General features: G+C 39.5%; 4 protein-coding genes across 4 annotated transcripts; 2 read left to right on the top strand and 2 right to left on the bottom strand.

Annotated features, from left to right (window-relative positions):
- The first annotated feature begins 20 nt into the window (after positions 1-20).
- Positions 21-6,906, top strand: cnga2b (cyclic nucleotide gated channel subunit alpha 2b). Its single transcript, XM_029276669.2, has 7 exons — positions 21-250; positions 1,244-1,361; positions 1,515-1,625; positions 1,932-2,105; positions 2,611-2,718; positions 2,852-2,958; positions 3,721-6,906. Exons 2-7 carry the CDS (start codon positions 1,261-1,263, stop codon positions 5,211-5,213), a joined length of 2,094 nt encoding a protein of 697 aa, XP_029132502.1. The 5' UTR covers positions 21-250; positions 1,244-1,260; the 3' UTR covers positions 5,214-6,906.
- A 1,220-nt stretch (positions 6,907-8,126) lies between these two features.
- Positions 8,127-12,823, bottom strand: rraga (Ras-related GTP binding A). Its single transcript, XM_020630178.3, has 10 exons — positions 12,663-12,823; positions 12,225-12,342; positions 11,126-11,225; positions 10,949-11,015; positions 10,615-10,837; positions 10,110-10,205; positions 9,895-10,017; positions 9,700-9,791; positions 9,488-9,603; positions 8,127-8,713 (listed from the first exon to the last, which is right to left on the bottom strand). Exons 2-10 carry the CDS (start codon positions 12,249-12,251, stop codon positions 8,610-8,612), a joined length of 948 nt encoding a protein of 315 aa, XP_020485834.1. The 5' UTR covers positions 12,252-12,342; positions 12,663-12,823; the 3' UTR covers positions 8,127-8,609.
- A 1,814-nt stretch (positions 12,824-14,637) lies between these two features.
- chmp1b (charged multivesicular body protein 1B) lies at positions 14,638-17,946 on the bottom strand. The gene is made up of 8 exons (XM_020630300.3): positions 17,767-17,946; positions 16,753-16,850; positions 16,424-16,570; positions 16,228-16,296; positions 15,993-16,100; positions 15,869-15,912; positions 15,610-15,682; positions 14,638-15,336 (listed from the first exon to the last, which is right to left on the bottom strand). Exons 1-8 carry the CDS (start codon positions 17,780-17,782, stop codon positions 15,292-15,294), a joined length of 600 nt encoding a protein of 199 aa, XP_020485956.1. The 5' UTR covers positions 17,783-17,946; the 3' UTR covers positions 14,638-15,291.
- Positions 17,947-18,236: 290 nt separating this feature from the next.
- LOC109981406 (terminal nucleotidyltransferase 5D) lies at positions 18,237-25,154 on the top strand. The gene is made up of 2 exons (XM_020630171.3): positions 18,237-18,647; positions 20,913-25,154. Exon 2 carries the CDS (start codon positions 20,919-20,921, stop codon positions 23,187-23,189), a length of 2,271 nt encoding a protein of 756 aa, XP_020485827.1. The 5' UTR covers positions 18,237-18,647; positions 20,913-20,918; the 3' UTR covers positions 23,190-25,154.
- Positions 25,155-25,515: the final 361 nt, after the last annotated feature.

The raw sequence follows: 25,515 nt of genomic DNA, 5'->3' as shown, positions 1-25,515 counted from the left end.
TGCCAGCCATCCAGGATCAGGTAGACCATGTGTTCTTGCTCTTGAGGGGAACACCTGAAGAGCCAGCTCACAGAAAAACATTGCCAGAATGGGTCGCGACGTGATTTTTCTCAGTAGTGTTAGATGCAGTTTGATTTTTCCTTTTACAGACTCGGCACTGAGGATGGATTGGCAGGGAACGAGCTGCTCTGGGTGTGTCTGTGTGAAGTCACCATGAGGATTTTATTGGATTAACTTAAGAAAACGAAAGGTAAGAATAAAGATTCATGTCAACTTTTTTTTTGTTATTTTTCAAGCAAATCTTCCCAAAGTAATGTATATGTAAAGAAGATTTTTTTCCAAAGTGATGGAGTAAAGAATAATAATAATAATGTGTGTAAAAAAAAACTGGTTCGTTTTGATATTTACAGCAATATGTATTTCTAGTCAATTACAAAGAAGAACATGACACTTTTACTGTAAAATGTATTCAATCAAAGATATATAAATCATACTTGCATGGAACTGCAGGGAGAAAAGCGTTACTCTGATTTACTTATGATTTGTTTATATAAAATGTGAACATTTCTTTACGTCCATATTTTCTGTAAAATAGTAATGTTGTTTGGCACTTATATTATTTTTCTAAAAGAAAAACCTCAATTTTAAACCAAATAAATGCTCATTCATTTCTTTATAACTATGTCACATAAATTACTTTGATTTCAGCTCCCTGGTTTCCAAAGATATGAAGCTCCTCAGGGAGAGCAGCTGATTGGCTCACTGAGCCTCAGAGCTTCAGGCCAACCATGTGTGTGTGTGTTTTCGTTAATGATCTACCAATTAGTCACACATTGGTAACAGAAACCTAAACACCTCATCACCTGTCTGCGCTGCCGAGGGTGAAGCGGTGTCACTAGGTGCTCTAACATCTTTGGGGATGTTAGCGTTTGCACTTGGAAACACATTTTAGATTAACTCGCACCAACGCAAAACTGCATTTCAAACAATGCAGCATCTCTATCATGTCACTGAGTTTATCTTCAGTTACCACAGCAACCAGCTGCTGTGTGACGGGCCAGGTAAGGGGCAGACAGTCCCAGTCCTCCTCCCTCCCTCAGTCCCCTGGCAATAAACACTCCCAGAGACTCCCTGTTAACTACAAACACTTTGTTCAGCTTGCACAGTGTCACTGCAGAAAAACTTGACCGAAAGCTCCTCTCACGTAGAATAGATGACTGCTATGAAATAAATGTTTTCTCAGCACCTGCAGATCTGAAAATGACCGGCCATCCAGCGGAGAGAGAGCAGTCTCCTCACAATCTGTCAGTGAAGACCACTCTGGAGGAGGAGATCGAAAGAGCTGAGAGTATTCTTAGCAGGTGACAAAAACTTTTTCTTTTTTTTAAATTGACTAGCCTTAGAGGTTTTGTCTGAGATTAGTCAAATGTGAGTTATTTTATTTATTTATTTATTTTATTTGTAAAGGGACCATGTACAATATTTAACATAAATGTTTTTCTTTAACCTCCCAGGGTGCCATCTGTGTGTGATGACACATCCTCAGAGCTACAAAGAGTTTCTGCCCTCGACCCTCATGGAAGAACCTCAAGAAACTCTTTTCAAAGAAACGGAGCAATCTCAGGGTAAAGCTTAACTCCCAGCTGTGGCACATCACCCTTCTACACAAAGCCTAACTGATCAGATCATTTGTTTTCAAAAGCAGCTCATGGCCTTTGGTACCAACAAAGTTTAAAAGAGGCTCATTTGAACTCGTTTGAAGTTGTCTTAGGGTCACAGGCTGGACAAAAAGTACACATGCAGAGATTTAAAGTTTGGGAGTTTTTGCATGACTACATTTATTTTTACATTTTACCTAAAGCTGTGATGTTATATTTATGTGAGCTTTCATATTTCTTGTATGTGTGTGTGCCCGCGTGTGTGTGTGTCAGACTGTTTAGACTGGTGGTGAGACTGAGGGAATGGGCACACAGAAGCCTGTTGGAGGAGGAAGAGCGGCCGGACTCTTTCCTTGAGCGTTTCCGGGGTCCTGAGTTGAGAATAGCCCCGAGCCGCGCCAGCAATACACAGCCTGACGCAAATGGTAACACCAAAGGGATCTTCAGGTATGCCTGCCAGTCACCTTGGACCGTGACCATGTACTTTGAATATATTGTGTACATTAACAGCTCTGTAATAAGTATACATTAAAAAAAAGTAAATCATTTAGAAATATATTTCACACCAGTAAAAATCTTTAAGGGTTGTGGGTCTAATAGTATACAGGGTAATGTTTAGGGTTAGAAAACAGTGGGACACGCCAGGGGAAAACCCAAGCGTTAAACTGTCCATTAGGTGGTAGACATGTACTGTTATAATACATATTTTAGCTTCACTATTAATACTAAATATTTGGGGCTAAATATTAAAAGTACCTTTGGTTGCATTAATGGCAATAGTTTGGGACCTGACTTAAACTCTCAGATGTTATAAATGATGATTTCATTTGCAGAGTTGTTGCATTGCATCATTTTATGTTTTGCAGCTGCTTTCATCTTTTTGTGTTTTGTGTAGAAGATTCAGGTATTAGTAAAACATGTGGCTTATCTATTATCTCTCCATCTCTTTCAGGAAAAAGTGGGATCTTTTTGTGGTGTCCCCAGCTGATAATGCATACTACCGCTGGTTATTTGTTATCGCCACAGCCGTGCTCTACAACTGGTTCCTTGTTGTAGCCAGGTAATAACACAACAGTCTTTATCTGTTGGCTCCCTGCAGCCTCCAGTGATGGATGACGGATGGAGTGAGTGTGTGTTTTTACTTTCCACTTGTAAGACTCTATCTGTAAATCCATTTTTGTTTACATTCACAGGGCATGCTTTGACAAGCTGCAAGTGGGCAATTACATCTGCTGGTTGGTGTTGGATTACATGTCTGACTTTGTGTACATAATGGACACTTGCATCCGACTTCGCACAGGTATTTCAAATGACTGTGACAGCTTGCTTTAATTTTTGTGTGCAGAAATATGACAATCCCCGTAAAATTTCAACAACCTATGCCATTTTCAGCTTTCCCAATAAACAGGGATCAAAAATACTTTGACATAACACTTTTGAAGAAAAAATGTGATCAATACCTCTGGCATGCAAATATAAAAGGTAGCAAAGGAAGCAATGAGGACAATTTTCAATGAAAACAGCTGCTTGTGGTTACTTGAAATTATAGCACCAAACACTTAAGCTTAAGAAAGAAAAGGAAAGAGCTTGATAATTGGTGATTGCAATTCACCCTTCAGTACCAATGGTTAAACAATTAATTACATATTGTTTATTACTTCATTAATTTCTGAATCTGAATGTTATAGTTTTCTGTGTATGGATGTTTTATGATTGATGTCATTGTTTGCATCGCCCAGTACACTGAAGGGATCTTAATCTAGAAACCAGCGTGGCAACTGAAATAATATAAGAGGCATCTGGGCTCTGTCTTAAACGCCTATCTGAAACATTTCTGATACTGGTATGGTATCAGCTTAACTACTAGCTGATGCGAGATAAATAGAGTTCAGTGATTATTCTCTTAGTTTTTAACTAAAGCTTAAGCTTTCACTATAGATATTGTTATTTGATCTTTGGTCTGTATTTTTGGTGTTTTTTTCATCCACATATTTGATTGAAGAAACCAATGAGCTGAGATTACTCTTAAAACTGAATTTGTGATCTGTCTTTCTCCCCTCAGGTTTTCTGGAACAAGGTCTGCTGGTGAAGGACCATGTCAAGCTTAGAGACAGCTACATCCGAACGTTACAGTTCAAGCTCGATGTACTGTCCATCCTGCCCACTGACCTTGCATATATCTCTACCGGCATCCACACACCACAGCTTAGGTTTAATCGTTTGCTGCGCTTCCCACGCATGTTTGAATTTTTTGACCGCACAGAAACACGCACCAACTACCCCAACATCTTTCGGATTGGCAACCTGGTGCTTTACATCCTGGTCATCATTCACTGGAACGCCTGCATCTATTATGCAATATCTAAGTCTTTGGGGTTTGGCTCAGACACTTGGGTGTTCCCAAACATCTCCAAACCTGAGTATTCCTCCCTGACTCGGAGTTATGTCTACTGCCTGTACTGGTCCACTCTTACTCTTACCACTATCGGAGAGATGCCGGCACCAGTGCGAGATGAGGAGTACCTCTTTGTGGTTTTTGACTTTCTTGTTGGAGTGCTGATCTTTGCCACAATTGTGGGAAACGTTGGCTCCATGATCGCCAACATGAATGCCACACGTGCGGAGTTTCAAGCTCGGATAGATGCCATCAAACACTACATGCATTTTCGCAAAGTAAGCAAAGAACTGGAGACGCGTGTCATTAAATGGTTCGACTACCTCTGGACCAACAAAAAAGCAGTGGACGAGCAGGAGGTGCTGAAGAACTTGCCAAACAAATTGCGGGCTGAGATTGCTATTAATGTACATCTGGAGACCCTGAAGAAAGTACGGATTTTTCAAGACTGTGAGGCAGGACTGCTGGTAGAGCTTGTGCTCAAACTCAGACCACAGGTCTTCAGTCCAGGGGATTACATCTGCAGAAGAGGGGACATCGGGAAAGAGATGTATATCATTAAAGAGGGGAAGCTGGCTGTTGTGGCCGACGACGGGGTCACACAGTACGCTCTCCTCACAGCTGGCAGCTGCTTTGGGGAAATCAGCATCCTAAACATAAAGGGAAGTAAGATGGGCAATCGGCGGACAGCCAACATTCGCAGCTTGGGTTACTCTGATCTCTTCTGCCTCTCTAAGGACGACTTGATGGAGGCAGTGACTGAGTATCCAGGTGCTAAGACTGTTCTAGAGGAGAGGGGCCGGGAGATCCTGATGAAGGAGGGTCTGCTGGATGAGAACGCAGAGAGCGGTGGGCTGCAGAAAGAGGACACAGAGGAGAAGGTGGAGAGGCTGGAGTCCTCTCTGGACACGCTTCAGACTCGCTTTGCCCGTCTGCTCAGCGAGTACACACAGACTCAGCTGCGGCTGAAGCAGCGCATCACTCTGCTAGAGCGGCAGCTGAACCAGACGGACTGCGGCGCAGATGCGAGTGATGACAATGATGCAGATGCAGAGATTGTCAGTGAAACTAACTGTGGACCTGTTGGCCGAACAGATGGGTCTCCGCATCGGAATAGTGTGCAAAAAGAGGAGAGACAGAGCCCGACATCAAAACATTAACTGTCTAGCTAAGGACAATTTTCTTTCCATCTCTTTAAAGATTCATCAATATTAAGAAGACACCTTTTATGACCTCTGATGTGAGAATGTTTTATCAGTTGAACTGAGTGTAAAGAAATGTCTGCATGTCAATAAACATAAAATTTAGTAAAAAAGGAAAAAGTAGTTGGATGTTACAGTCATGTCCATCAAGCATCAAGCTAGATCACGGTACAGAGAGAGAACAAATTAGTGATGAGCAAAAATATACCAACAAATCAACTACAGTAAGTACATTTAAAAACCTGTTAAATGAAATGAAAATCTCACTTTTTGGATTTCAGACTAAACATTAATGGTTGCCATGGTTTTTAGGTGACTTGTCTTGTGTTTGGTTGAATCAGCAGAGGGAGTAATTTCTCCTGAAGTGTTTTATATCACGCTCTGGCACTGTACACCTTGTCTGTTACAGCATATTTCTCCTGGGTAAAAGTCCGAAGAGAGATGACAAGAGGAGATTTGCTGATTGCATAAACACAAACACTAAGTTTCCAGCTCTGGCATACCATGCTGGTGATCCTAACTACGGTTTCAAAGGAAAAGTGACTCACTTGCAGTTTGCCATAAAATGTACTCTGCTGTTCTTATTTAGGAATGAGTGAGACACTTTGTCTCTGAGTTAGACTATTTTCTATGATGGCGACTCTCTCTCAGAAGCCAGGACTGGGGATTTTCCACTTATTTAGCCTCTGCATTCCAGGATACAACTCAACCACATGAGCAGTGTCGATAAGCACAGCTGGAACAATGCCTCTGTACCAGAGCAGGCTGTGATAAAGAGGTAGGAGGTAACGAGTACACATTCACTGCAGCCCCTGAAGGAATGGGTGAGACCAAGTACAATGGACAAAAATCCAGTCACTGTGTACCTGCTGTGGACTCGTCATCGAGCAGAAATATACAGTTTCTCTTTGATCTGCCACAAAGGAAAAAAAGACAGGAACAGCTCTTGAAATTATTTTGGGATCAAAGTATAAAACCTGTGTTTTCTGCAGCACGTGAAGAGCTCAATGAATTACATTTAATGTAAAAGGTCATTCGGAACCTTTTTGAAATCTTGAGTTTGGCAATGTGAGGTTTTTGGAACACATAATGACCATATTTGGGCAAGAGGTTGAAGCTGGAGAGTAGTGAAGGGTTCGCAAAAAAAAAATCAGCTTCACAGCAACACAGGTCTGAACATGTCTAATTCAATAGCTGACTACGTTTCTTGCATACACAGATAAATGTTAATATGTCCTACTTTAAAATTACTCTATATTTCACTCACCAGAATAGTTGGAGCACAGACTTTCTTGGCACCCTGTTAAGAGTTATTCCCCTGACAACAATCATATAAATGCCGAGTTCATTTACTGAATGACCCTGCACGCAGCTGACAGCTAAAAGCATGCATATGTCACTCAAAGCAACCACACCCCGATTATAACTTTAAGCCTTTATACTATTTAAAAATTAATATCCTTCTATATGTTGTTATGAAGGAGAAAAGATCTACAGAGACCAAAATCTGTTCTTGAACCAGTCTTTACATGTTTTGTTTTATTGTATGGTTAGGCATTTTTATTTGGAGTTTAATTTGGAGAAAATAGAAACAGTACTTTTCAGTAACCTACACTGCTAAAACTGTTTGACTTCACAACCAAATTTGTTTCAGTTTAAATCTAAAATATCTAGATGTAGCCTATACTATGACCCATTAATCCCCCCCCCCATAAAACACAAACTTCATAAGATTTGGGCTGTGGTAGGATTGCATCAATATTTGAATTGACGTCAGAAGTGATTTAAAAAAAAGTTATCTTTGAGGGATTAAGAACAACAACATTTTAATTTTATTAGAGCTGTAAATAATAAAGAAGTACAAAGCTGTGCAGTGCAGATGGCCTAGCGGTTAGGTCAAACCACATTTTGGAGGCTATAGCCCTCCAAGCGGGAGGCCCATGTTCAAGTCCGGCCTGTGGCACCTTTTACGCATGTCATTCCCCTCTCTATCTCCCATTTCCTACTCTATCAACTGTCTTATCAAATAAAGGCAAAAAGCCCCAAAATAAATATTTTTTAAAAAGCACAACGCTGCATGCACAATGTAAAGACAAAATACTTAACAATCACAATAGTCTAGTGGGATTCAAACAAAGACAAGTATATATGGCCATATCCACATGGTCAAGACACACTCAATTTATTTATCTTTAAACTTCACTGCAGTCTCTTTTCTATTTATTTCTTAAATATATATCTTGGGCTTTTATTTAATAGGACAGTGGATAGAGTAGGAAACCAGAGAGAGAGTGGGGAATGACATGCAGGAAAGGGACCACAGGTCAGATTTGAACCCAGGCCACCAGCTTGAAGAACAGTGGCCTACAAACATGGCCACAACCAAACCGCTACGCCATAAGCGCCCCCCTTTTTTTCCCCCATTTCAAACCTGAGTGAAAACTGTGTCTGAAACTAGATACAAGATTTCACTTACAGCACAGTAACAAGAAGTGTTGCTTTCAAACAGTTCATAAACCAGCTTGTCACTATTTAAAACAAGACAACAAACAATCAGCTTCTTGTCTAGATAAAATACTGTTGTACTTCTGTCAATTTCATGCAATTTGCTTAACAGGTGCACTGAACTCTTACGCCCCCCTTCACCACGCACTCTTCTCACACGCACACGTATACGTCCAGCCCCCCACCACATCAAACACCTGCCACCATATGTCATGTGGAGAGGACAACTGTTCCGAAGTGTCAAAAGACCTTGTGGCTGCTGCAGTGAGTCTAAGGAACAAGAGGAACAACTTCCCTTTCTGTTCAAGATATACATCTTGTCGCATGACAATGTCAAAATATCAAAAAAGAAAAACAGAACACAGATTATGTTTTTTCTGAATATAACTATATTTTCCATCCATTCAAAGTTGTAACAGCTTACAAACTGCATTTGAAAATCCAACAGTATCTACTGCTTATCATTTGGAAATTAACATCCCCAAATCGCTGGGATTAACTGCCTAGGGTGAAGAAATCTACTGTATAGGTCCATACAGGTGACAGCAAAGGTAGCCCCCTCCATAGCAAACACAAATATTTATTTTTAATTCAATTCATCAGGTTGGGGCAAATATTTCAACAGAATGTGTTGTTTTTCAAGCTGTATATGATCACTGTAGAAATTTGACACAAAAAACCAACAAAACAAAAAATAAATCAAAAAAATGATTCCTGCCCAGAAATAACTGATTGAATGTGAAAATATAGAAACAGTGCAGGGCTGCTTATATGCATCAGAGCTGAAAGACCACCACAGTGGTCTGTGGGCTGATTGGCTGAGAGTATCCACTGGGTCAAATGCCCCGACTAACGCATCCGCATGTGCAGGCTGTGCTTGGGTCCATCCACCCGCTCCAACTTCTCAAAGTGTTTCCTAGCATTGCGGATGTTGATGAGAGTGGCTGCAGATGCTGAGAAAAAGGAAGAAAGGAGATTTGAACAATTCTCAAGGCAAGGGTTCAAGAATAATAAGAAGCACTCATTATATTTGTTCGTATTTTATGTACATCCTCACTGAAAACTATGTCCATGAAGCCCCTTGTGACCAAGGTTAGAAAAAGGAAAAAGCCTTAAGTAAATCCTACCAATGGATTTGTAAACTGTGCGCACAGATTTTAAACCTTACCACAGATTTGTAAATCATTGCACACAGTTTGCAAAACTATTCTGTGCTTACATAATTAAGTCCGTGCACACAGTTTACAAATCAGTCCACATAGCTTGGGAACCATGCGTACAGATTTGGGAAACAGTGCATACGGATTTGTAAACCCTTGGAATAGATTTACAAACAGCTTTTTAGTACCGGCTTTCTTACCTGAAGGGACTCATTGTTTAACAAAATACTCAGTATCTGTGGCTGTCACAGTTAAATCTAATTATTTCATTCTGCTTACATTTGTACATTTGTCTACTATATGCAAGCCTGCCTATCTTCCTATCTTATTGCATATTAGCAGATTTGTTTCAAAGCTAAAGCTAACAGGCACAAGAATAGCTCCTTATCTCTACACTCTCGTGGATTCGTTCAACACCAGTAATGAGGTAGTGAGTGTTTTTGTGGTTTCAGTGAGTGGCTTTATCTTTTTACCAGTTGGTTATTTCATATCTAGCTGAAGTTCTCTCTCCAAAGTTATCTCTTAAAGCTTTATCTGTAAGCTCACTGTAAGATCTGTAAAACTTACGAATGGAGGGGTCCGACATGATGACCATGACATATGTGTTGGAGGTGAAGACGTCGATGAAGGCGGCAAAGTTAGAGTTCCTCACTTCCATGCTTTGGAAAGAGGCTGCAAGTTTACTAGATAACAAAAAATATATACAAAATCAGACACCTCAAAAGAAATTAAGCAGAATATATGTGGAGGGAGGGTGTTCTTCTGCGGACTGAACTCACCTACAGCTGAGTTTGAACTGTTTGATAATATTACTTATCTTCTCAAAGCGATGAGCATCCCGCTGCTCTTTGCACTGATAGTGGGAGATCACCTTCATTGAAGAAACACAATGCAGAACAACAACAAATTACTTGAATAAAAGGATGGAGATTTTCGACATGAGTGGCTGAATCAGAGAGGGTGGCCGTTCTCACCAGGAAGGTGGCTCTCTCAAAAAGAAGAACTTCATCTGCCTCTATGATCTGAGCAAAATTTCTCAGGTTTGTCTCCAACTGCTGGACATTCGGGATGAGCTGGTACACAATGCTTGACCAGGCCTGCAAAGACATTGAAAATGTTTCCTACAGTGTTAACCTTTTTTTTTTTTTTTACCAGACATGTTTTCACAAAAACAGTCATAGATCACAACCTTGTAGAGGGTCTCGTCCCAGATGGATGTCCTGAAGCATGTACAGGCCAGAGGTCTGGACAGTCTCTTCAGATCTTCTTCACGTTCCTTAAAGATCTGTAAAAACACAAAACACTAAGTCAAATGGACAGCACTATATCTCAACATCTCTAACAAATGATGAAGAAAAAACATCAAAATTTTAAAGTTGGAGTAGTGTATTCTCTATTCTACATCTTTCTTCCAAAAAATGAAGCATGCTGTTGTCAAAGCTGAGAAACTTTTACTCATTTGAAATACATTATTATTATTATTATGATGTAATGTGTTGTGACACTGTTTTCAAGCCGGTAATAAATATGCCGTGTTATTTTTTTATTCCCAACAGTGAGGATGCGATTGTGCTAAGGAAAGAAAAGATTGTTTCTGCACTGAACATGGCTTTCAAATCGTCTGCATTTTCTGTGCTACTTATTAGAGAGTGTGAGACCACTGCTACTAATAAAACAAAAACCATTATGTTTACCAGATCTCTCTGGTCTTCCTGCACCAGGTCCATTTTGTGAACGAGGCAGAACACTTTGGCATCCGGGGAGTTCTGCAGAATGGCCTCCAGACATGACTGGTAATAGTGCATGTCTTTCTCCAGCTCACGGCTCTCAACATCGAACACATATATAAGAACCTCTACGTTTCTGAAAATGTTGTCCCTCTGGCTGGTGAAGTAGTTTTCCATGAACGTGTCCTGTCTGAGGGTTGGAGAGAGTCATGTTTTAAAGAGGGATTCAGGAAATGGGAATAACTTTGAATCAGCAGAGATGGACAAAAGAAAAAAGCATATAATGAACAAGTGTATTTACCCTCCACAGTCCCACAGGTTTAGGACCAGATTGCCAAGAAATCGAACATGGGAGTGCTCCACGTCAACTACACTCAACGACAGAAAATTAAAAAGATGTTGTTACAGATCAGATCAAAGAAACTTCCAGCATTAAACATTCATCTGAATTTACCACTTTTTCTTAAAGTTCTCTTACTTGTAGCTCCAAGGCGGCGTGTGTCTCGAGCTATGTAGTTGGCAAAGATGATTGATCTCATACTGGTCTTTCCAGACCCACTTTTCCCCATCAGTAACACCTGAAAGCATGAATGCTACATTTAGGACCATGACTGAAATCTTTTGTGTCCTCTCTGTGTATACTCTCTCACACTGTTATATAGATAAAAGAAGAATGATAATGTAACTTCAGTTTGTAGATGCTTTGACTAATGACTTTCTGCTCTATGACTCAGGATATGTTAAACTGTGTTTGTAATTACTCTGTGTTTTATGTCTGTAACTCTTGGTTGTGCTGCTGCCCCTCTTGGCCAGGACACTCTTGCAAATGAGATTCCTAATCTCAATGGGGTTCTCCTGGTTGAATACATTTAAATAAAATAAATAAATGAATAAATAATGTAAGAACATTGTATCCCAAGTAAAAGTCTTGTATTTATTTATCTATTTTAGTAATAATTGGTGGTGTAACTGACCATTAATACCCTTGTGTCATACTCAGATTCTTTCAAAGCATGTTCTACATATAAATGGGGCTCAAAATGATGTGACTACTTGTATTATTATTGGAGTCGTAGCAATGTGTATACATACACATTGCTACAACTCCAAAAATAATAGCAGTAAGAAGAAGAAAATGGAGGATGCGATACATTATCAGGATTCATGGAGATGCTTTTTAATCGTAGGGCTTTTAAAACGTGCAGTTTGAGACAAGACTGCAGCTGAGGAGTAGAACAGTTATACTATAAATATATGTTTTTTTTATGTTTGATCTGAAAATGATCAGATCCATCATTGCACTTATTTCCAATAACTACCTGCTTCACAACACTAACAGAAAACAATGACTGGCACATTTCAGATTGGTCTGCTGTGATATACTATCAGCTAAAAATGATTGATGAGATTTATATTGTGAGTCACTAATGGGATTACTTTTAGGAAACTCACGGTTTTGACTACACTGAGTTACAAAACCATAAAACTTTGGCATGTTGACCTAATGGTAAAAGTTTCAACTACAAATGTAAAATACTGCTTTAAAATATACTGTAAGTAAAAAGTAATGGATTCACCTTTTTCTTCATCGCTGTGCTTGACATCCCCCCTTTGCAGACACGAAGTAGAGTATTCCTCTGGGCTGCAAGTCAGATGACTTCAGTGTGTGTCCGCAGCAGCAGCTCTCCTTTTCCGCTGAATACCAAACACAATTATCACACAGCTGCTGAGTAACAGATCATTTCTAATGAAGCAGAACTACGATGTGACTGTAAAGATAAGTTTATCCACAATACGTTGAACACGTCTACACATAGGTATCACCCGCGTTCGCTTACAGTCACAAAACAACACGCAAACAGCTTACAAAATTATGTCAAACTATTTTTTTCTTCTCCGTGCGAACACCGAAGCTAATGCTAATAGAGCTAGCACGACAGAGAGTCTACAGATGTCAGCAAAGCTATACAGCAAGCTAGCTCAGTAGATATTGAGTAGTTTTGTCGTCTACTTACCCCGGCAGGGTAGAAATGTTTCTTAAAATAAAGCTCTTTCAGCAAAGGTGTCTATTTTTCTTGGCATACAGTTGTAAACATTACTTGGAAGAGGCAGGCAGTGAAGTCAAGATCAGCTGCTTCCTGTTTACGCCAAAGTCACATGACGAGGCACAAATACTGCAGCCCTGAGTTTTGTCTTGCGGGCAGCGTTTCCGTCGTTAAATCTGTTGTTTCTTTAATTGTATTCATTTACAAGATTTAAGTAGAGTTATAGAGATACTTACTCCTTAAAGGTGTCAAGGGCAAAAGGCGTTATTTGACTAATGGACCGGAAAAAAAGGGTATTAATGAAACAACAAGAAACAAGGCATTTGAAAGGGCTGTTTTTAAAAAGAAAACATTTTCAAAAGCTTTTATTTTCATTTCAAACAATATGACAGACACCCACTTGAACTTTTGTCTCTTATCACATCAATTAAACTTTGTACGTGAAACAAATATTCAATTCAATGTCTTTCAGTTTTTAATTAAAAACAAAAAACAAATCAATGTATTCGATAACTCCAAAAAGGCAAGGTTAGTTTTTTGCGATACTACATTTCAGTAACAAGGCAATTTGAAAGTGCTTCACACGAGACATAAAAATAAACATTACTAGAAGACGTTTGAAAATCACAAAAACAACCATTAACAATCATAGAGAAGATACAATATGAAAATATAAACAAAAATCTGAAATAAATATAGCCTAGACATATGAGCAACATTAAGCGAAAACAACACATTAAAATACACATTTTTAAATAACCTCAAATTTAGAATTCAGTGATGTTATCTGATCTGCGTGACTTTAAAGGTTAAATGATAATCTATGTATCTTAAAGATTCTCTCTCTCCCTCTCTCTCTCTCTCTCTCTCTCTCTCTCTATTATGGCTGTCAGCATTAAGTAGTGAATCACGATTATTTAAGGTCAGAAATTAATGCATACTTTTTTACGTGATTAATAACATTCTTTGTGTCTCTATGGGTGCACGGTAGAATTGCCTCCACTAGGAAGCCCTGTTTTGACATCCAACATTTCATTTCATTTCATTTCTGTTCCCTTTAGCTGTTTTCATTTAGCTGTTGATCCAAATGAGTTCCCTTTTCTGTGGTTAAGTTAATGTCACACCCTTCATACTGAAGGTCGTTACTTTATTTCAAACTATACTGCTTGTATTTTGTGACGAGACTTTGTAGATGCTGTAATTTCATTTAAGATTGAATTTAACAGGGTTTAAATCAATCAACCTCAGCACCAGTAAGCACATGAGCATGAAGGTAGTTAATAATGTGTACTGTGGGCAAATAAAATTAAAAAAAAGTTTATTTTTTGCACATCATAGTTCGTGGCATAGCTTTCGAAGAGCACTTATATAATGGAACATGGTTCAGATGAGAAGTGAGATTTCAGTTGCATGCAGTGTAGCATAGCAAGTAAGAAATTCATTTTGAAGGGGATTGTGATAACATGGAGGTACACAGCAGCAGTATCAGACAGTCACAGGGAAGGTCAATAATTCACTTATTTCCTCTGTGTAAGTGAGAGTAGTCAGAGACATTAATGATTAGAAATGATTGGGATGTCAAACACTAAAGAAAGGTGAGTGTATGCAGTATTTTATAATTTCATGTTCTTCTATTGTCACCCCATGTATTGTTTATTTTCATGTAATTTCTGACAAATATTATTCTGTAAAGGCTAAATACTGGATGTATGTTTTGCATCCACTGTAATTTGTTTTGGTTCACTGAGGAGCACATATAGTTCCACAAATATTTGTCACAACATAATGTCTCAATGTCTGACATTTAATAGAATGAAGGAGACACACTATGTGGCTTTTTTTATGTCCACACAAAATGTGTGGTGACTACAGATGCAATCCTGATGAATGTGTAATTACTGCAAATAATGATTTAATTTAATGACAGAGATTAAAAAAACAAACATAAAAGTATTATAAAATTTTATTGATTACTTCCTGAATGAAATCTACAAAGTGTAACCCCTTCCCAAATGATCAGTGAAAATAATGACGATGATCAGGCAAACACACAAGCCGATCATCCAGGATCTTCTTAAAATATATGTCAGAAACAAAACAAATCAACACAACAAGTCAACTCAACAGTGACGTGCATGGTCTTTCACACACTGAGGAGAAAATGCATACATGGGTTTGCAGTTATGCACAGATGAACCAGATATCCACTTCTATGGTCAAGAAACATTAATCACCATAAGTAAATGAAATTTGCCTTTAAATAAAAGGCGTACAACTGCCACTTGTAATTACTTTAAAACAGGTATGGTGACCTCCAAGGTACACAATTTCAACAATACAGTTCCATTTGATCTTTCCCTCTGTGTATATTTAAGAAATATTTGTTTCCATCACCATCATCTGCGTTAGCTTGAAGAAAGGTATTGAATGATAATAATGAACACAGAAGAAACAGAGGCCACAATAGAAGCAGAGACACATGAGATGTAAAGAGGAGGAAAGACCTGATGTAAATAAACAATGTTTAGGAGTAATATCCAGGTAGTGTGAAAGCACTCCAGAGCTCTGCATTAAGGTGCAAGTCCTCAGCAGTTGTTGTTTACACTTGATCTCTAAGTTTGGAAAGCCTTTGGGATAGTTCATCCTTTGGATAACAGAGAGAAAAGACAGGTGTTAGTGAGGTAATGGAGATGGTACAATAATATATGATGCTTTTTTGAATAAATAAGCATTTTGAAACAAAAAAATCAGAATCATTTTCAAATGTTTGGTTATCAATTGCTTTCAGTTTAAACTCATGTTGTGATCACGGTTTCTCTCTATGTGACAACCCCTTTATTACATGTGATGTCGTAAGGTCAAAAAAGTACACGTTTATCTGTGCCAAATGTAGAAGATTTTAAAACAAAATGTGCACCTGTTCTGCGGCGGCCACGCTGGTACCCACTGATCCAGTCTGTCCCCGAGGGAGCTCCAAGTTCAGGTCCAATCTATAAACAAACACATGTTCAAATCTTACTTAAAAAGTTAATAACCCAATCAAATATAATCATTTAAACAGTTCTACAAAGAATGACAATCTAATTGTTCACAGCAACCATGATTTACAATCTACAAATGCATGACAAGAATGTACATTTTTTAACAATGTTGAGATTGAAATCTGAAAAGGTTACCCTGCTTCATCAGCCAATTCATGCATCAGTGAGTCCACTTGGTTCTGAAACACACATCCAATGTAAAGTGAATGTTTTGTCTTTAGAAAAAATAAAGCCACGCAACAAGGGGAGAGAAATGTACCTGTGGTGTTGTGAGTGTTGTTGTGCTGCTCATGGTGTCCTCCATCTGGGCTGTCTGAACATCCAGAGTTTCAAACTGGTGCTCAAATTTATCCATAAGAGCCGAAATCTGTAATCACAAAAGAAATCATGTTAAAACGTAAAGGAATTTGTTTCCAAGTGTTTCAACGATTACGGTTTCTGCTAAAAAAAAAAAGAAAAAAAAAAGAAGAAAAAAGCACTAAGTAACACTCTACCTTTTCCAGATTCATACTCTTCAGGACAGAATCCATTCCTTTCACCACTCCAGCCATAGATTTTGTGACCTGAGATATAAAAGACACTCATTTAAATGGAAAAAAATGACAAGCAATTAACGTTTTCTGTCTAGAGTGCCACTCTCAAACCTGTATTGCTTACAGTATCAAAAGGTGACCCCAGTATTCAACGTACCTGGTTCATTGTGACTGCAGTTTGGACCCTTGCTGATACTGCATCAACGCGAGCGCTCATCCTCAGGAAGTTCACGGATTGGTTCTTCTGTCTGATGGCGTTCTCTGCATGGATTCTCGCCACTTCCATATTCCCCTTCTGGATGGCCTGGAAAAAACAGTGAAGTGAGTCAGTAAAAAGTATTCTGCAGCAAAGACCAATTCGTTAGCTTCTATTATATGCTTTTTATATTATTGCTATTACTATGGAGTTAGATCAGTCTCAATATTGTTTGTGAATATTGAGACTGATCTAACTCCATATATTACAGCATCAGAAGTGTAACTTACTTTCTTGACTTTTGCCTTCTCGGCTTTTTCCTGTTTGTCACATTTCGCTGAATTTCTTTGGAGATCTTTGGCGGCCATCTTCAGGTTGAAGAGATTTTCTGTGATACTCAGTTAAAGAAGAACAAGGTCCAAACAAAACCAACAAACCTTGAAGGACTAATGTAGTGTAGGGGGGGGGGGGGGGATAGAAGCGAAATGTCTTGACACTTTCAGCGTTTTTCTTACATAGAATATGTGTCCCATCAAACAAACAATTTGCCAGATTTAGCACATTCTCCAGGGAACAGAAATGAACGGTGAACCCCTGTGAAATGGTGATGAGCGAACTTACAAAATCAGCAGTGATTCAAACAACGAGACAATAATGCTCACATGAGCTTGGGCCCCTCTCAGCCCCTTGAGGTCTGGAGCACTCTTGTTTTTCCAAGATTAAATACATGCAACAGCTTTATTTAATGGATTTGAACTCTGAAATACACAGCATCGGTCTGGTGTATTTTAAAATTAAGACAATTGCAACAACTTTACTCTTGACTGAGTGATCAAGCTGTCACAATAACAGGTTCAATAACGTCCACTTAACATAACAATAAGCGTGTGATTAATTAAGTTCCTGCCACACCTTTTATGGCTTTTGTGTTATATAAGGAGCTTTTAGCCCGAAAAACTTATAGTCGTTATTTTAAACTTTCTTTATTTTTGGAGTAACTTAGCACCTTGACTCCATAGTTCAAATAATTAAACTTCAGCTGTTGGGTATTTTCAGCCATTAGCATTAAAGCTTGTGGCTTGGAGTTCTCCCCATTTTACGACGACTAGAATCGATTAGAAAATGTTCAGGTTCATAAAAAGGCAGTGCTTAAGACTTTGGATAACATCTAACATAATTAAAACAATTTAAGACGTCCGTCGTAGGTTGGTCTCACCAGTTTCGTCACATTATGTTCGGTCTTTAAGCACTCGACGCTACACCACCGTCGAGCGTCGTTTCTCACCACTGTTTGTGAAGGATACTTTCCATTGCCGACATTTTGAGGCGACTCTTCGTAAATCCAACAGTTAGAGGATAAAATACTTACAGGGACTTTGTAAAAAAGGCAGTTAAATAAAGCTTAACTTGGAAGAAAAACTTAAACCTGTCGGGTTTCAGTCGTCGCCTTCTTCGACACTTCCTGATGTTTCACCAAAATAATGAACGACGTCATTGTCACGTGGTGACGGTATTCCACCCGACGTCACGGGGACGTCCCCCGCCTCCATGCGAAATATGAATGAAGTGTTAAAAACCGAACCGGTAACACGAAAACATTATACATTAATGTTACAAATCTGTTCCCCTGGTGTTTTTTTTTTTATTCGGCGATGAATAAAGACATGCACATAAAAGTGGAGGAGGCGTTACACCAGCAGATTAGTGGGCGGCGAAGGCGGGTGATTGATGATTAGATTTACGGTGTGGATCACGGCGGGGAGAGGGGATGACTCACACCGTCTGATGTGATGTTCACCCCGCAACAGCTCGGCAGTGCGGTGGCACGCCGGTACTTCAGCCTGACAACCTCGTTGTGCTCCTAAAATAAATGTCAAACTTTATCAAACTGTGAAGATGCATTTCGGTGGCGCTAAGATGCGGTGTTTGTTTCAAACTTAAGTGTTTGTCAATTTGTAATTAGTGACGAACGAAGAGTCGTGATTTAGGGCTACGGTGAATTTCGTGACGCCTCATTACCATGGAAACAGTGCTCGTGCGCTGAGAGGAAACAGTCCGTGCTAACTTCATCATCAACGTCTCTAACGGGGTCGGGAAACAAATTTAACCTGTTGGATATCTGTTATTGTCTTTTCTTGTTTTGCTGTTTCGGATTTATCCCCAGTTTAAGTTTGCTACAAACAAGGTGAGTTTTTAAAATTATGTTTTCGTTTTATGATTGTGTCTCACCCTTGTTTGTACCCAACCCCCCCCCCCCCCCAATCATTTTTCCAAGTTTACAACAAAATATTTCACTTCTCAGTCAACTTCTGACTTGAATATTGTCTTGCAAGTGTATACATGTAGCACAGAAAATGAATTGGGATTTAGTTACTTGAAAAAAATGAAAGGCTACATTTTTTAATTTAGAGGATGGCATGACATAAGAACAAGGAACAAAAGTGGCAAGTGCACAATGTTGTTGGCCATGGGAGTTCATAAAAATATCCACTAATACGTTATCTATAATGTCTCCAGATCACTCCGATCTCAAGCAATATAATTTGTTTTTTTTTAATCTGTTTGCCAGGCTGATTGATGAAAAAAAAAACATTATAGGTGGTGCATTTGTGTCGTCAGGGAATGCATCCAGAAGAGGCAACGAGTGATGCTTCATTCAGGGGCTGTATGACTCATATAGTCTTATCTATAAAGAAGCCAAGTGGCAGGAGAGCAGTCCTGCTGCAGGACCCAGCTGATGTATCCGCTGACATTCACTAGAGGCTGCTGTGGGCCATGCTTCACTGTGCCCTGAGTAATGTTGCCTCTGACTGTATTTACACTGATCAAGTCCAAGTATAAACACAGGCTGAGGATGTATGTTTGTTTTGAACCCAGCAGATAGCCCATAGCTAGCCTATCATCACATGAACAGTCCAGTTTGAAACCAATTTGTAGGCTATTTATGAAAGTTAGGCCCTATACAAACAGCAAAAACAATAGTTATTGAACCATTAACCTCTAGTGTAATGTGCAAGTATGACTATCTGTACCTGGATCTTTAGACCTAAAAGTGCTTTGATGTCTTACCTTGAACTTTTACATTTAATTCAACACATAGCTTACTGCACACATCAATACACATTATTGTTTTATGCTGACTAAATCTTGAATGCACAAACATCTATATAATTAAAAGTAACCTATATTTAATTACAAGGTAGTGTCTTTTATTACACTAATTGGCATTCATTATTCAAGCATTTACTTCTCAAAACACCTTGAGGACCCTTAATGGATCCCTAAACCCTAATGTTGTCATAAATGTATCTGACAGTATATGAAGGTAAAGCCTGCTGGCAACAGGCTCAATCTGTGACAGTATGAGTCAGCATACATTAATGATGATGCACCTTCCTGCCTACATTTTTGATATATCTGCTAGAATAAGCAACTTGTCCCCTGTTTTATTAATATTCTGCAGATGTGAAAAATCACAGAATCATTTATATTTGTGGGTCTGAAAAGCTTGGATTAGTCACACTTGCATCAGACGGAGAGAGCTTACACATACAGACAGGTTTAGCCTGTCTCTAGATCTTTCAAACTGAGTTGTGCAGCCGACAGTCAGTGAATAACAGACAAGTGACTCACCAACTTGCAAAGAAGTAGCCGACTTTATCATGTAATTTCAACATGACAATTATTAAATATTCATCTCACAGATACTAGAAAAACGTGAGAAGCCATCTGTGATGTCTATATTGCAACTGGTACAGCTCAGAAGACAAAAAGAACTTATAGTGCATTTTGGGAGCGGTTGCAAAGTAGGCACCACTTACATCTTGTAATGATTTGTTTGTATTGGTTTAGTTGAAAGCATATATCTGTTATGGTGACAGCCATGTTGTTGTTTTTTTTTGCCATGATTGTGAGAGCAAATAATTGTGAAGAACTCACAGCACAATACAAGCAGCTTACTGTATGTTCAAGCATCTTCCTTGCCATTCAGATCACTTTGCCTTGCTGTGATGCTGACTGTTGCCATCTAGTGGTAGCCCAGCAGCATACAGGTTAATCACTGAGACTTCCCTCAGTCCTCTGAGCTTAATCATGTCATGCTAAATGTGGCAGAACATCAGAGCAGTAAGTGCATTTAATATCTCAACTCAAAACGAATCACAAGGAGTTCAACTGCACTTCTGCATTTGATAGGGTTAGGAAGAGAGGAAAAGAGTAAATGCTAAATATTTCACAAAAGAATAAACCTCAAGCAAACAAATGAGTGAAATAATGTAGACACAGTGTTACATGTTATTTGACACAGATCTTTTGCATGGATGCCAAAATGACAATGCTGGTAGATTATGTTTGGTCAAGAAATATTTTGCTTCTTGTACTGCTTTCATTGACCATTATTCCTTAATCATAAGCGAAAATATGATACAAACGTCAGACTTCTCTTTCACAGGCAAGTATGACAGAGCTTCAAAAGGAGAAGAGGTTCCACAACTTGACCCTCGAGCAAGTCCAAGCTCTGGACAAGGTCCTGACTGAAGTTATCCCCATCTATGGAAGAGGAAACTTTCCGACACTCCAGGTGAGAGCCAAAGACATCATCCGTGTGGTAAAGGATCGTCTGATCGAAAGAGACATCCAGGTCAAAGATATTCGACTCAATGGCGCAACTGCCAGCCATGTCCTGGTGAGGGATAACGGCCTAGGCTACAGAGACTTAGACATAATTTTTGGAGTGGAGCTGCCAAGGCAGGAGGACCTCCAGGTGATTAAAGAGGTAGTTCTGGGGAGTCTACGAGATCTCCTCCCTTGTGGAGTAAACAGACGGAAGATCACCTCTCTGACAATGAAGGAAGCCTACGTCCAAAAGATGGTAAAAGTCTTCAATGAGCATGACAGATGGAGCCTGATCTCGCTATCTAACAACAGGTCTAAAACCGTGGGACTCAGGTTTGTCAGTTCCCTTCGGAGGCAGTTTGAGTTCAGTGTGGATTCCTTCCAGATAATATTAGATCGAATGCTGGAGTCCTACTGGGATACTGAAAGGAGACAGGGTGGAAAACCGGCATTGAATATCGGAAATTCATCTAAAAGAGACAGTGGGGATAAGAAGACGGAGCAAGAGCAAGCCAGCAATCCTCTGGATTCAGATCACCTAAAAGACTCAGCAATGGCAACTGGTGAAGAAAATCGTTCTACCAATGAAGCAGTTTCCATGCTTGACAAAGAGCTTCCAGGTGAGGTTGAGCATGGGGATGAAGAGCACGAGGCACAGGAGGCATTAAAAACTAAGAACATTAACTTACAGCAGGAGAACAAGGAGGTGGATGGCATAGATTATGTTCATTCAGAGGAGGACATTGTGTTTGAGTTATGTGACGAAAGTAGAGAAGAGAAAGGACAGTTTCAACAGGTATCTTCCCCTAAAGCTTTATTTGCAGATGTCAATGATCCATCGATAACACATGACTGTTTTAAGATGCAGAGTAACAAAGAGCTTCCTGTGTCAAACGTTTCCCCTCCAGCATCTACGACATGTTTGGAAGAGTCATCTCCAAAAGATAAAGTCCTTGGTGAAGACATCACTCAGTTCAAAGAAGACTCTATAATCTGTAGGACTGTAAGTAGCTCAGATGTACACGATTCAAATCTTGAATGCTCCTTTCCTCCTCCAGCTAAGAAAACTTGCAGCACATCCCAGGACATTATACCAGACCATTGTCCTTCCCCAAAACTACAAAGAAAAATGTCTCGGAAGATGATCACGAAGCCTGAAAAATGGTCTTTACTGAATGATTTGTCAGATCTTACGACACAGCTTTTCCCCCCCATAGAAATCCCTAAAACACTTCAGCCGATGCCTCCGGTACAGGACAGCACTCAAGAAGCCCTTAGCTCAAGCATTTCAGATACCAAGTCAGAGACCCCTGAGATCCTTAGGGTTCCAAAGTACAGTTTAGCTAGAACATCTCCTGATGGAACAGGCTCGAATGAAAATATAGAACAAACTGTGAAGCCAAAGCACTGGAAGAAGCCACCTGATTTGGACAATCAAAGCCACACATGTACAACATACATGCCCTCACAGGTAATAGACAATGTCCAGAAAAGCTGTGGGGAAAACTCAAGGGCAAGGCCAACAGAGGATTTGACCATCACTGTGGAAGCAGAGTGCATGTATGGAGACTTCCAACAGGCCTTGGACCACCTTCACCACCGCCTCATTGCCACCCACAGTCCAGAGGAGATCCGGGGAGGGGGCTTGCTGAAATACAGCGACTTGCTGGTGAGGAACTTCAGACCAGCCAGCGAAACAGAGATCAAGTCCTTGGAGCGATACATGTGCTCCCGTTTCTTCATCGACTTTCCTGATGTGAACGAGCAGCAACGGAAGATCGAGGCTTACCTGCAGTGCCATTTCATTGGCAACGAGGAGGCAAGTAAGTACGACTACTTGATGACCCTGAGGCGCGTGATAGATGAGAGCACAGTGTGTTTGATGGGACATGAGAGGAGGCAGACGCTCAACATGATCACAGTTCTTGCTCTGAGGGTGTTGGGTGAGCAGAACGCCATCCCTAACACGGCCAATGTCACCTGTTTTTACCAGCCTGCTCCGTATGTGACAGAGCCGATTTACAGCAGCTACTTCATCACCCAGGCCCAGCCCCCGCTCGTCTACCACCCCTACCCTCCTTTACATGTCCACATGCAGACTGGCCTGGTGTAGCAAATGTGACGTGCCCATGTAGGCAGCTTTCAGCATGGTGCTCTGCAAGCTCAGGCACAAATGGAAGTTTTAGCAACAACAGGCTACCACAGGAGCAGTGTTGTTTAAAGCTTTGAAATCCCTCCTGCTTATGACATGAAAGACCATGAGAGTTCAGAACTGAAAGGGGTCTGGAGGCAGAGTATGTCACGCTTTCAAGAAGGATACTGAAAGGAAAAGACAACACTAAGAGCTTGCTTTTCAAAGAGCTCGTAGAGAGGTTTTCATTGAAGTGGACTGACTTTGTTGTAAGGTTGTTTCAGCTCAAGTTTGGCAGAGCTCACCCTCCCCTGCTGAGGAGATGTTTTAGTGTGATAATTATTCACTGTAATGAAACAGCTGTTGCAAATATCTTGATCTCGAGGTTTGAATAGTGATAAGTCCTTAATGTTTCTGAGGGGTTATAACCCCATATAGCTGTTTTGTGAATCATCAGTCTCTGTGGAGTAAATTTTAGCACGTGACAATACCTGTGTATTCACTGTATAGAAATAGGACACCTGTGAGTGAGGGTATATAGCCGACGAAATCTACTGTGGTACTTCCATGTTATTGTAAGGTCTGTGTTTGTATTATTGTAAACACATAATATGTAAGGTACAAACAAGTGATTCAAGCTTTGGTTCCATAAGGGACTGTCCAAAAATGATTTGGATGAAGAGAGGGGCTGAATGTTTATTTCTCAATGTAAAAATGGAAGAAACCCCTCGCTTGGGTAATTATATCCCCTGAAAAGAAACACAAGCTATTTCTTTGAACGTTTACTTTTTGACAAACAAAATAATGTTGAACGACAAAAATTATCCTCGACATGGACTGTATGTGTGTGGCTTGACCAGGTTTGACTACCAACAACTGCAAACTACCAACAAGAAGTAAATGACCAGAGCTGAAATACAGAAATCTCTTGAGTAAAAACAAAACTTTGTAAAGAATATGTTTTTTATTTTGGGAACCCAAGGGCCTTTAATGTTTTCAAAACAGGTTGCTTTTTATTCACCTTTGAAAAACACGCACTTAAACTAAGATGCATGGCAATGACACTGAATAAACCAACCTCCCTGTTTTTCTCAACTTATACTACTGCTTATAATTTTTCCACAGTCCCTTAGAATATAAAAAAAAATAAGGTTGATCCACATTAGTTACAGATTTTAATTTCAGAAATTGTCTTGTCATGCTTTTAAGTTTTTTGTTTTTTTTAATGGTAACAATCTGACCATATCTCCCCATATCCAACCTGCATTTGATCAGTTCAGTACTCCTACTTCATGTCCACTCTTAAGTTTTCTCTTTTGTATTGCTCCTTTAATGTAAAGGTATAATTATTCTACTTATAAGAAAGTTTTCCACACCTAAAAAAAGTGCAGAGAGCATGTATTTTTTGTTCAATTGGCTGAATATATTTCTGTATGTATTAAAGTTGTTTGTTGTGCTGGATGTAATGAGTGTTAGTTCTGTCTGGGTTTTGCCTGCTACTTTAAAGCAGAAATGTTGGTGCACCTTTTTAGTATGTGATGCGGCCAGCAGTTATTGCACTCTGTCCCTGTGTGTGTTAGTCCCTGTGTATGTATAGCTACACTAAAAAAGAAGACAATTTAAGCACAGGTTGGGAAATGTGGGCTGTTCACACTAAATCTGAGACTGAAGCACAATGTACTTGCACTTTGTTGTTGTTGAGTAAACAATGTGTTTATGATGTGCTTGTGAATATTGAAGAGATCTGAAATACTGTGTGAAGTAGTTTCTGTTATGTAACGTATCCTTGTTGAGACTTCAACTGTGTTGTGTATCATTGAGGAGCTGTTTGACCAGTTGAGAATTTCAAGTATTCCTGGTCTGAAATGTAGTTGCTTAGAATGTTGTGTTATTGTGTAATAAAATAAAACACAACTCTTTGTCTGGAGTCGGCTTTATCTACACAACTGTAAATACAGTTGTATCAACCTGCGTGATCACTATTTGTATTTTTATGCACTGGACTGGCTTGCCCAAGAGTTATCGCCCATAAACTAAATAAGGCTCAGCTTGACAAAAAGAGACTGAACATGAGAAGACTGAGAAGGCAAAGACATACGATCTTGAAACAATGTTCCCAAAATAGAATATCTTCTGGATTTTCTTTTTTTCTGATTATGAAAGTTGTGATTTCCAGTGATCACTAATGAAGTATTCATAATGAAGTCGTTTTTTGGTGTGATAAGTGGCTGTTGTCACTCTTTGCTTTGCTTGCTTAACATTGTCCCTTTTTACCTATTTATGTAACGATCAGATTTAATTCCCATGA

The sequence above is a fragment of the Labrus bergylta genome, chromosome 14 (assembly GCF_963930695.1).
Source record: "Labrus bergylta chromosome 14, fLabBer1.1, whole genome shotgun sequence".
Classification (NCBI taxonomy): Eukaryota; Metazoa; Chordata; class Actinopteri; order Labriformes; family Labridae; genus Labrus; species Labrus bergylta.
This window is presented reverse-complemented; position numbering and strand designations above follow the sequence as displayed.